Below are 13,273 nucleotides of genomic sequence, written 5' to 3' on the forward strand. Positions count from 1 at the left end.
AGTGTCAGCGGATTCCGCATAAATTTGTGGAATCCACTTACATTTAAGGAATTTTCATACAACTTTGGAATTCGGAACAGATACTTATGTCTGCTCAATGAGGAATCCTCATCAAGGTTTTTGTGCCGACAAAACTTACGTTGCAGATAATTGTACCCGGAATCCAAGGAAATTTTGTAAATGGAATCCACTTACTTTTCAGAACGTGTTTAAAGACTTATCTCTGGAATCCAGGAACTTGAAATTTTTCGCCTATCCAGTGCTCATAATGCTCAGAATTATTTTCAAAAAGAAACGAGGTTAGTTAATCGATTCAAATACTATGTTAATTGGTGCAAAGTTAATCACTTGTAAAAGGAATTCAGTATAGGAAATCTTAAAAAACTGAAAGTTTTTTTTACTTTATATTTGAAATAAATTTTTTTTTCGATAAAAACGATGTCAGACGCGTTTAATTCCTTCTAAACATCCAAGAATTCGTCCTGTTACAAGCATGTTGCTTTCTTGACTTTTCTGACTTCTATTGATAAATATGCTCTGGTCAAAAACACAAGCTTTGATTTTGCAGTTGACATTTTTGGAAGGAAGGTTTAAACAACAGGTCTGAAATATTTCTATGCATTGAGCTTGAAATAAAAAAAGAATCAGCCGCAACTATTTTTAGTAGGAGATTTGGGGTTTGAAGATTTGGGGTTTGGCATAATTTTTTGTACTTAAATATTTTAACTAGAAGTGCAAGGGGCGAGTTAACCATGTTTTCAAAATATTTCAAGGTGCTTCAAACAAGTAAGCCGGTTTAGATAACGCTCAGAATAGCCACACGCTCAGAAATGTCTCGCTAATGATCAGAAATGTATCACTTTGTACTTCACATAAAGTGTGGGCAGTTTTGGTTTTCCGAACTCCCTATGAGTTCTACCAAAAAATTCACGTTTTTTGGCGCAATCACTTTTCTCAAAAACGATTTGTATCGGCTCGAGTGGTGCTTTTGGGAAGTTTTGGGATTGAAGAATCAAAATTGGTTTTTATAATATATGACCAATTTTTCAATCTTTTTTTAGGAATAAAAAAATCATCTTCAAATTTTATCCCGAGGGTAATGTCGACTATCCATCAACATATGCTATCAGAAATGTTGAAGTTTCTTTCAAGTGTACAAAAAATACTTCAAAATTTTTGCGAGGCTGATCAGTTGTTTTGATGTTGCTTAGTGTTTTTGAAATCTATACCCTGGGTTACTTCTAAACGGTTGCGTATATGGTAAACTGAATAGAGGTTAAAGTGATTCAACAAATTTCAGATTTCGACCAAAACCCATGGTGCGTGCATGCATGCCTATTCTACTGTTGGAGTTTCTAATTATTTAGGAGTGAATATTAAGACTTTGAGAACCTTTAGAATAACTCGGTAAAAGTAAGTGGTAAGATGATGGCAAAACTTGGTTGAGGGTTGTTGGTTTGTATATGGTTAGATCCTAATCTTCTTATTAGATATTTTAGAAAAAAGCACTCCAGGAATTGCTTTGAAAGGAATGATGGTAGGGACAAATCAATTGAATGATCAAAAAAATAGAGAACAACAAGAAAAATCTTCTGATTCTTTTGAAACTTGTAAATAAAATTTTGATTGCTGGATTTCATCACTAACAAATTATCTTCATTCGAAAAAGGAATAAAAATGCTAAGACTCCAAAAAGTTTTTCGATATATATTTTGGCGCTTAAATTTGAATAGATAATTTTTACATAAAAATGTTTCTTTAGATCAATTTATGAAATAATTTGAGTAAAGCTTCCTGGGAGATGGGTTCATCTTTTGAGAAACTTCCACGTAATTTAGATCATATACCCATTAATTGGAACAAACCTTCAATGAAGATGGTTTCATCTTTTGATGATTTTTAATTAAATGGTAAAATCAGCAATTTTTGAATTAATTTGAGCGAAACTTCAATGTAGATGGGTTCATCTTTTGATGGGCAAAAGTAATAATAGATAAGTTAGTCATCATAGACTGAATTTGATTGCGAGCACAACACGGGTTGCTGAAAAGGTTGGCAATTTTTTGTAGTTGTTCTTGTTTTTCCAAATTTGTTTGATAAGAAAATTGAAAAGATGAAAGCTAACAAGATTGGCTTCAGTCTTTTAAATCAATTTGAATTCAACTTCAGTTGCTTTTGTATTAACCGTTTGGGATTGAAGACTCAAAATTGAAGTCTTTTCTCAAAAACAATCAGAGTTTTTCTCAATCAGAGTACCAATCTGATGTTACCAATTTCTCGCCTATGTTACCAATAACAAGTTTGGCTATTTTCGGAGTCTAATTTTGCTCGCTAATTTTTTGTTAAATAAAGTTTTTTGCACTTAAATTATAATAACGAGTAATGGAAGGGGCAAATTAACCTTGTTGAGAAAAAATAGCAAAGCGATTGAGGCGAGCAAACCAATTTAGAATTTAGATAGCGCTCGGAATTGTTTCATGCTCAAAAACGACCCGCTTATGATCAAAAATGAATCACTTTGTGTTTTACATAGAGTGTGAGCAATGCCGTATTTTTGTTCACTTGTTTCTTCAGATTGTTTAATTCGACACAGACATTTGGGAATTTTTTGAAAAACTTTGAACCAAAAGACAACAGTCACGATTTTTTCGGCACACTCTCCTGTCTCTAAAAAATGGGGTTTGTATTGGCTCCCGTGGTATTTTTTTAAGTTTCGGGATGGATGAATCAAAATTGGATGTTAAAACATTCTCGATATTTCAATCTAATTGTAACAATTTAAGAATTCATCTTTTTTTCTGATAAAAGACTAGATCAAATACTTCAAATCTGTGCTGAAGAAAGTCAACAAAGATAACCGAATACAACAAGGATAAACCTATCCAGCAACATATGGCTGAATTTGCTTTCAAGTTATACAAAAAAAAATTCAAAGATTTTTTGAGGCTTAATAGTTATTTTGGTGTTGGCAAGTAAGTATGAAATAACTTTAAAACAGTTGCTTATATGGTAAACTAATTGTCTGTTAAAGTGGTTCAACAAATGTCAGAGTTTGACCAAAAACCCATGTAGCGGGCATGCATGCCCATTGTTGAAGTGCTTGTTAATAAGTTATTCCGAATCTAGTAAGTAATTTAGTATAAGCATTAGATCATTATATCAACTACAATTGAAAATTTTAAATTATAAAGGTGAATACCTTTAGAACAACTCAGTATTAGTAGGCGGTTCGCAGATGGGATTTTTTTCAATTTTTTGAAAAAATATACATCTTTTTTCTTTAAAAGCGATGTCAGACGCGTTAAACCCTTGTAGAAACATCCACAGGTTAGTCCTGTTTTTTTTTGCTTTCCTAATTTTCCTTTTTGTTGATAAATATGCTTGAGGTGATTTTTCCAATTGGGCAAATTTTGACGTTGCTGTTAAAAGTTTTGTCTGAAATTTATCCATAAGGTCTGAAATATATTATTACAGTGAGCTTAAATTCTAAAAAAATGTATCCGCAACTGTTTTTAGTAAAATTATTGAGGTTTTAATTGCCATTTAGAGCATTTGAGGATAGTCTTTTTTTTTATTTATATAACGAGTAGTGCAAGGGGCGATTTAACCATATTTAGAAAATATATCGGGGTTATTGAGGCAGGTAAGCCGATTTAGATAACGCTCAGAAATGTCTCACGCTCAAAAATGTCCCGCTCATGGTCAGAAATTTATCAGTGTGTAATTTACCGAACTCCTCAAATCTTCTATAAAAATTTTATTGTCCAAAAAAGTCTGCACACAGACATTTTGGGAGCCCTTTCAAAAGTTCGAAACAAAATTCACGTTTTTTCGGCGTGCCTTCGTTTCCTAAAAATGGCTATTTGTATCGGCTGCAGTGGGGTTTTTGTCAATTGTTGTGATCGATGAATTGAAAACGAATTTATGAAACATTACCAATATTTCAATTTGATTTCAACAATTAAAAATTTCGGCACTTTTTTGATCAAAATATTGATCAACTACTTCAAACTTGAGCTCAAAAGATACAAAAATGATAACCGAAGGTAATATCGTTTATCATGCAACATTTGGCATCAGAATCGCTGAAATTTTTCAGTGATATAAAAAAAATTCAAAACTTTTTCGAGATTGAGCCGTTGTTTTTGTGTTGCTTATTGTTTTTGAAATCCTACGCCTGGGTTAACTTTATACGGTTCAATCGATTTTTTCTTATATGCAGAGCTACTACATCTTCCTAGTTATAGCCCAAAACGACTGTTTTTATTTTAAAAAAAAAATAATTTTTTTTTTCATTTTAGCGTCCTAACGTAATAACTTAACTTACAGTAAAATTTTTTTATTATGGGGAGCAGGCTTTAATAGAGAAGAACCATCGTTATACCATACATCCACTTTACGTCTTTTTTGATGCTTTGACATATCAGATTGCTGAATAGTTAGTTTTTTTCGTTCAAGTAATAATTTCGACCTATCATCAATGCGCCTTGTTAGATATTTCCTGCTTCTTTTACTTTGAATTTGGGAAAAAAATCCCAGCATCTAATTTATTGAGCTGTTCTTTCATTCTAGTACACTGTTTGGACCAATAAAAAACCGCTGATCGCAAAAAAATATTAAGTAGAATTGAGGTCAGATTAAAAGCGAAAGCTGAAAAAAATATATACTTTGTTTTTATTAAAATTCAATCAAATAAAGCTTGGTTCCCGTTTTCGTCAAACTTATTGTTGCAAAAGAAAAAAAATTATGACTAGAAAAGAATAAAAATTTCAGTCATAAACCGGAGTTTACTTTAAACATCTGTATAAAACCATGGAGCTGAATTGAAGCTGCAGTGTGAAGAACTTGGCAGCTCAGAAAAATAAACAAATCTGAAGCAAAAGCAGAAGCACCGCCCCAATGTCTGCAGTTTCCAACGTATCCAGGTTGGTATTAATTTATATTATTGCGCTAACGCTTTTTCCCTTTTGTAAACTCATTAAAAGATACACTTTGATTAAAAGAATTTTTTGTCGTCAAAGCATAACTTCTGCCAGAAAAATTGGGCCCGGCTACTGAAAACTGAAAAACAGACAAGCAACTATTTTTTTGAATTTAAAAACACTTGAATAAATTTAAGCATATAAAAATTACAGCACTGGCATCCCTTTAAGCGTACCAGCACTGAAATTTTCCTGAAGGTGCTCACATATATGCTATGGAGGGGTGGGGCGGGGGCGGATTTTTGAAAAAAAAAATCAAAAAACTTTGCCAAAATTTTTTTGATCGACCAAATTGACTTTACGAGAACACTATAAAAACCCAATTTTCACAAAAGTTTTAGCTTTTTTGAGCACTTTTTAGAAGTTTTTTTTTCACCAAAAAAAAATGTTTTTTTTTGGCGCGCACTCCCCTTGGAAATTATTTTATTTTGACCCAAAGGCGCCTTTTGAAAAGTTGTCATAAGATAAGGCATTGGGGGGAACTTTTGGCTGGTAAGAGGGTCGAACCCGCGTGCGCCCTTTCGCTTTCCCCCCTAAATCCGCCCCAGTTTGAAGGGTATACAAAAAGGCTCTTTTTCCTGTCTCCCCACCTCACATAAGCATCAGTTTTAGGGTTTAACGTGCAAGGCCTAATTAGTCTGCATGCCAATTATACAATAATCAGACAATGCGAAAAGGAAAAAGAGTCTATAAGAAAGTTTTATTAGGCAGTCAGCTCTGCGTGCTGTATATTAGATTGATAAAGAATCCAGTTTTTCTGGATAACGTCAAGTTTTCAGGTTTTTTTTGTGGTTCGGATACTTAATAGAACCAAAGAACTAAAAGTATATCAATGTGATGCTGTTTGGCTCATTTCACGTTATTTTGAACTATACGTAAGGCGTCTAACTTGACCCTCACCACGATGCTCTTCCAATATACACAACTGCAATATAATTAAAATGAAATATCGCATGTTGAAAAATTAACAAATTTGTCTTATTTTCGTCTTGCAAAGTTTACCTTCCTAAAAATTGGTGGCGCAAATGGCCCCTAGCACATTTGCCCTACTTTTCAACGAGACCTGATGTTTGAAATATTCAGGACGAAAAGGGCGATGTGCATTATACAGTGCTGATTTAAATTAACCGGACAAAACACGTTAAACTTGAAATTTAAAACCCGTTTTTCTCAAATTGGGTTGAATTTATGTGAAAACTTATGGAGACAAAACTTGCTTAAGACTTCAGCAGAATTAATATGGGGTATTTGTTTTGCATTTTGGCTTTTCTTAATTAATCAAAAATTACGCCCAAAATAACTAGTCGATCACAGACATAATTATATCAAAGTGAGCCCCGTATGTAGCCCAACAAACTTTAAGAAGGGTATATTCTCCAAAACATTGTATAGTTTATTTTATTTTTGTTTGATAGACAAAAAAAGGTCGTTTTACCTATATAAAATACCAACTTTTTAATTAAAACGGTTTTTAAATTAACACCATATTAATTCTGCTGAAGTCTTAAGCAAGTTTTGTCTCTATAAGTTTTCGCATAAACTCAACCCAATTTGAGAAAAACGGGTTTTATATTCAAGTTTAACGCGTTTTGTCCGGTTAATTTAAATCAGCACTGTATAATGCACATCGCCCTTTTCGTCCTGAATATTTCAAACATCAGGTCTGGTTGAAAAGTAGGGCAAATGTGCTAGGGGCCATTTGCGCCACCAATTTTTAGGAAGGTAACGATTTTTGAAAGGTTTGCACAAATTTTTTTGGAGAATATACCCTTGTTAAAGTTTGTTGGGCTACGTAAGGGGCTCACTTTAATATAATTATGTCTGTGATCGACTCGTTTTATGGGTAACCAGGGGTTCAACAAGGTTGAGTATAAATACCAAATATGTTTGTCATAAGCTAATCAGTAATCATGCCAAGTTGTAGCAATCGGACAGTGTGAACAAAACTTTTTAAAATAAAAACTCTCAGGCCTGGAAAAGAGGAAAAAGAGCAAATTTTTCTAGTTAACGTTCAGTGTGAGAGTAGCACAGAATGCTCCAACCTCAATGATCATTGCAGCTACCATTGCAGGTTGAAATTGCACATGCGCCATAGTTTGCAAGGTGAGCTTTTACGAGTAATTCAGTAATAATGAGCGCTGATTATATGAGCTCTTGTCAACTTATATAAGTAATCTTTGGCTTAGGCTTCCCCTTCTGTTGACTATAAAACAACTACATCAAAATTTTTGAAGAAAAAGTTAAGTTTTTTTTAGCTTTTTTGTTCATTCTACTATTGAGTCTACTGAAAAACAATTCAAAACATCAATAAAGATAGCTTGCTGCCGAGCAGGTATCACAGAATGCTCCGACCATACTTTAAAAATTACATAAGCTTGTTTTCAAATCATTATTGTTTTTATTTGAGGCGTTGGTTGAAAAACAAAAAAAAAACAGTCTCATTTGCTAAACATTAGACAAAAATATCAAAAATTTCAAATCGGTTTTTTCTCGACATTGAGAAATTTTTTGGAAATTTTTCAAATTTGTTCAACTGAAAGATTTTTAAAAATATATATCATTCAACTCAATCCAATGAATCTTTGTGGTAGCTGATTTTGCCTAGAAAACAAAAAGTATTCAAAAACAAAGTTCCTCCCCATTTTCTGTGGTCGAAACAAAAACACAATTTTTGTCAAAAAAATTGGAAAAAGTTACTTAAGGAAAATGAAGAATTTGACAAAATATGCACTCTTTGCTGCCTAAAAGACCGAAATTTAGGCCAATTTGTCTGGAATTTGATACAACTGAAATCTGAACAACGACTCAAGGGCTTTTAAAAAATGTTATCAGCTTTGACGCGCAACCGCTTTTTGAGTTGTTCAAAATCGACCGCTTTTTGAGGTATTCAAAATTGGCCGTAAATTACACTCTACGCCATAGTTCTTTTTCATTTCGTGAATTGATATGAAAAACTAAAATAAAGAAATAGTTATCAAATAACTGAATCATTAAGGTTAGTGGTTAATCCTTACCCAAAAACAGTGTGCGATTTCAATATGCAGCTCAATTGACAACGGATGGAAAATTATAACGCGAGTTGACCAAAAACAGTAATCATTCATTCTTTGCTTGTATAAATTACTACTCATACAAAGTTCCTCCGTTTTAAGTACAGAACATTACATGAAGTGTCTATGCGTTGTAATTTTTCATTTTTGAAAATTTTATGACTACCATTTTTCAACAAACTAGAATGTATTTTTAACAAAATTTTCTCTGTAAAATTTATCGATTGAGTACAAATTACAAAGACCTTGATTACCCAATGCTCGAGCCGCGAAAGTTTTAACGTTTTTCAATGTACAATGCGCCGGAAACGACCTGAATATAGATGTCTCTCACAAACAATATCATGAAAATATCAAGCTTTCAACTTTTAGCGCAAATTTTTCCCAGTTAATTTTTTTGTTTTGAAAATCTGATAGCATATTTTTCCAAAGCATATAAAATTATGCAAGACAAACAAATTTTGAGCGGTTTCCAAAATTTTGTTCAGAAAAATAGTAAATGATGCAACTTTTGTTTATCTAGGATTATGTTATGCACACTGTGTCACAATCAAAAAACTGTTAGTCATACAATTTTAACAAATGGATATTGTAAGACAAGCTTTTTTTCGCCACAACTTTTTATGATGATAAACCGAATTTTGTGCCAAAACATGAAGACAACAATTTAGGAAACTTGAGTGAGTAGCGTTTTTTTCATATAATTGATGCATGGAATTGTTTGATTAGTTTTTTGGTCTATGGGGGTATCACAGGATCGAAAAAATGTCAGCGAAAATTGCAAATAATTGTTTTTAAAAAATGGCTCGAACCTTCAATTTGCTATTCAATCTCTTTTGTAGCAGTTCATTGAGCGAAAATAAAGTACCTTTGAGCGAAACGTCTTCAAATGTCATTCGCGCGTCAATTGTCCTAAATTGGCCAAAATGGCAATTTTTAAACCCCCATAACTTTACGAAAAAAAGATCACAGGTGAAATATCTTTTTAAATTTAAGCTCAGAACAACAATACCTTTTGAATGATATAAAAAAATCCGTCCAAAATTGCTCGTTAAAAAGTCGAAATTTGTCTGAAGAAAAAATCCACAAATATTCTGTTACTCTCGTTACGAAAGTTGGAACCAGAACAACATCACAGCGGATAGCTGTTGCGCAAATTGCCAAAAGTTTTAATTGACATTTTCCGGAATTATTGACGGAAGACATCTAACTTCAGTATTGCACAGTTGTACTGCGGTTGATTCCAAAGATCATGGATGGCTCACAGAAGGCTAGGCTCGATCTATAATACAAGTTTAATTTTCGTAATGCTGCTGCGACTCTGGAACAGTACTGATCTGATCTGCGATGTCAATTCGGATTTTGACTGCCGTATTTCAAGCATTTCATTATTTTGCTCACTTGCTAAATCGCCTTCCCCCTCAGGTGTTCGATTCCCTGCCGACCAAGAGCCCCTTTGGACTATTTTGAGATATCCATTTTTGGCGGACGAACCTCAAAATTTTTCCAAAGGCGTCTTTGGCGCCTATATTTATTGATTGTTTAATTTATTGTATTAATTATTTGGCGCCTATATTTATTAATATAAACCTACATTTATTAGGAAAGCGCGTTGCTGAAAAACGCAATTTTTTGAAGAAATTTTTCCAAAAAGTGCCTATAAACGCCTTTTTGGCCTGTTTTTTTGAAACCTTGCCTGCGGCGCAGAAAGTTTGCTAAAAATAGTTTTTTTTATTGCTTTGGGAGAGCTCGGAAAGTCAATTTGGTCGACCTAAAAAAAGATAAAATCCTATATCCGTCAATGATTTACTTTTTTGTCAGAGTCTTTTTCATTGGAGCATATTATTTGAGTTATGACTGGGGTGTATAACTCATAGAGTAATTTCGGATAGGGTACACCGTCTGCTCGTCACGCTATCTTATTTTCGGCCGGATAGATTCGTGCAACTTCTTAGTCTAATACCGATCCTAATCTTACTCTTATACTATCTAGTCTCAGGTTGTTTAACTAGTCTCTGCTAGGCTCAATAGATCTAGGGTATACTGGTTTATTGCGGCTGCTGAAGTGCTCGGGAGAGTCCAACTAATTTCTAAGTTAAATTCAAATCTCTCTGGTGCTGAAATTACAAGTAACTTCAGCACTTACAAATAAGTGGGTTGTTAGTTAGATGGATCATGATTGGTTAATATTAAATACTTTACATTGGTAAAACATTTAATTTATCCAATCATAAAATATAGTTTAGATCAGGTTCCACCCATCCGGGTTTTACAGAGTTTTTTAGAACAGTTCTTTTGTAGTTCAAGGATGGATGATGGACGTTGGTATTTGGCGAACATCATTTTTCTTTTGTTTCCTTTTTGTTAAGGAAGTTCCAGGGATCTGGAATTGAGGACACAAGACGTTGTGTTCTTCTTGTGACAACGACTGAGTCTCTGCAACAGCATCAATTCTGGTTTCAGAATGGTTGGCTATGTCAGGTTTTTCTGTTCTTCGGAGAGAACTTCTTTTGTGTTTGATCTAGCTCGGGAATGGCGTGGAGATTGTGCGTGGAGGGGATGCCTGGTTACTCGGATCTGTACGTATACTTGAACATCGAGGTGGTCATTGGTCTAATTCAATGAAGTCCTTTTCTGCGAAGTCAAGTCGTACTCTAAATCCTTTGAGTTGTGATTGTGAGCGGCATATCGATTGTAGTTGGTCATTCTCTCTCGAGTGTAGTGAGGTCGTCTTGTCTTTTGATGTTCGTCCTTGGTGTTGTATTCTGATCTATATATTGCATCATGTAATTTTACATTTTATAAATCTTTTATTAATTTAGTATTTTTTAATATTGATTTTTGTTAGTTGTTTTCACAAAAGCTTTTTGTTTTAGTTCGGTTATTTTGAAGAGTTACTCACCCTTGAGTAGCTCTTATTAAAAATAAAGGTGTGGTCACAAAGCGTGGATATAGCACGGTGGGTTAGGCCGGCTATAGAGCATGCTCAGGACGTCCTTTCCTGGTGGGTTAGGCCAGGTGTGGGAGTATGATTTCATGCGGTTTTTATGAGGGGTCCTGTTATGTGACAACATTTTATGTTGGGTTTGTTGTGGTTTTACTTATGTTTTGTTGGTTATGTACTTTTTCCAAAAAGCAAATTGGTTGTGGTATGGGTTTGTCTTTCGACTTTTTTGTGTTTTATTATTTCTTTCTAAGACTTTGTAATAGTCTTCAAAAGAATAAATTATCCAGTTTTAAACTGGGTTAATCCGGTTTGGGTACCGTTGGTTTCCTTTTCTTTGTCATGCTGTTATTTTATGATTTGTGGTATTTAGTAAGCTGCGTTGGTTAGTTTTGTTTAGTATATGATTCCTTTCCAACCGGGTTAAAGGAAAGTTTGAAACATGTTATTATATGTTAGAGTTGTTGAGTGTGAAAACTTGAAACTGAAATTCATTATTTTAAACAATTCTTCGTGGGCGAGCTGTGCGAGTGTGGATAGAATTTCTGTGCGAATGAATGAAAATATCAAAAGGTTAGTACTGCATTTGCATTTTATTAATTTACTGCATAGAATTTGGAAATTTACTGCTAGTAATGGGGGAATTTTAAGATACAAATTTTCATCATATGTAGATTTACTGCTTTGGGGGAAAATTTTATAAATTAATGTACTGCATTGGTATTATATTTATTTAATTGTTGGTGCAAAAGTTAAAAGGGTCTTAAACAGTTTTGAAGAAGTTTGCTATTTTTTATTTTTCTTTTGTGAATTTTTCAGATGATCGAAGATGAAGGCTAAAAATCTAAAGAAAACATGAATAAAGAATGGTGAGTTTTTTAATATTTTAATTAGTTAGTAATATTCATTTAATTCATACTTACCTGTTAGTCGTCGGGGAAAAAACCGTGGGGGAAGATATCGTGAATTAGTTCTGAAGTTGTTAGTAGTTTAGCTAAGATGCGGATGATATTTTTAGTTTGAAGCAGTGGCCAAAGCAATTGAAGTGCCTTAATAGTGGTTAGTTCTTCAGTGCCTACTGCAAACTCATAAGGTGTGTTTTGGATTAAGTTATATAATTTGTGGTTAAATTTAGTGTTGTGGATGAATTCTAAAATGGGGATTTCTATAGGCTGTACAAACTCGTGCGGGATAAGGAAGGGTCGGGATTCTTCGGCGTTGAAGGTCTTGGTGATGGGGCAGAAAATGTACATTTGGGTTATGGGGTCATAATTACGAAGAATACCATGAAGGTTAGTGTCTTTAATACAATATGTGAAATTTAGGAAATACGGTGAAGTGTATTTTGAATTGATGAATTGAAAGCGATGGTGTGGTTGTCTAGAGGGTGTGTGGAGGTCAAAGTGATTTTGGATGAAACGATAGTAACTGTATGTATGTGTTTGTTTAGTTCGCAACATAATATCGTGTGAGCAGTGTAAATCTCTTTCGTGTGGTGCAAGGAAATGAAAGGTTAGTGAAAAGATTTGGAAGCGTTCTTTAAAACTTTCGTACGCTTGTGTGCTTGTTAGTGCTTCTGAAATAATGTGATCAAACTTTCGGTCGAAGATGTTTAGTGTAAATACATATGGTGTCTTGATGAAAAATTTCTCGGTGATTTGTGGGTTAGCGAAGCGATCGTCGTCTAAGAATTGATCTTGGTTAGCTCTGATGATGTTGTGATCGTAGTATTCTAGTGTATATTCATTAGCTCTAGGTGCAGTGTGTATTTTTAGTGATTTTTTATATCCTACGTAAGTAAATTGTCTAGCGGTGAGTGGTGTAGTTAGTCGATATAGCATGTCTTTGTTTCGGTCTATATCGATGGATGTGTTGGTTAAAGGTAAGCAAAGAGGGTTAGTGAAATGATAGTATGAGGTCCAAGAGAGAGTGGGCATTAAAACGTATTCGTCTACAAAGTTGCGTGTTTCGTTAGCGTCATGAGGGGTGTTTAAGGTGTATTGTGGAAATGAGGGTAAAGTGATAGCTAAAAATTCTCTAGTGTTAGTATGCTGGGGGTGGTTGATGTATTCACGGGCTGTTCCTGGTTTTGCTGGAAAAGGATGGTTGGGGAACTTTCTTTTAAAAGTGCGGTAAGCTCTATTAGTGTTGAGTGAGGATTCAGTTGATGTGGATGATGGTGCTAATGATTCAGTATAATTTGAAGAGGGTGTAGGGGGATTGGATGAATTTGTAGTGGAGGAGATTTGGTTTATGGTCGGGGTGTTAAGGTGGTAGGGTTGTTGTTGGAGGGTAAT

The 13,273-nt window shown here is 34.1% G+C and overlaps 1 protein-coding gene across 1 annotated transcript in view; it reads left to right on the top strand.

Annotated features, from left to right (window-relative positions):
- Positions 1-4,772: 4,772 nt before the first annotated feature.
- The window catches only part of LOC134841476 (alpha-2Db adrenergic receptor-like), a 32,221-nt gene continuing 23,720 nt past the window's right edge, over positions 4,773-13,273 (top strand). The window contains exon 1 of the mRNA XM_063857486.1: positions 4,773-4,925. Within this exon, the coding sequence (XP_063713556.1) occupies positions 4,900-4,925 (26 nt within the window). The 5' untranslated portion in view covers positions 4,773-4,899. The remainder of the gene's footprint in view (positions 4,926-13,273) is intronic.

The sequence above is a fragment of the Symsagittifera roscoffensis genome, chromosome 3, assembly GCF_963678635.1.
Source record: "Symsagittifera roscoffensis chromosome 3, txSymRosc1.1, whole genome shotgun sequence".
In the NCBI taxonomy this organism is placed as follows: Eukaryota; Metazoa; Xenacoelomorpha; order Acoela; family Convolutidae; genus Symsagittifera; species Symsagittifera roscoffensis.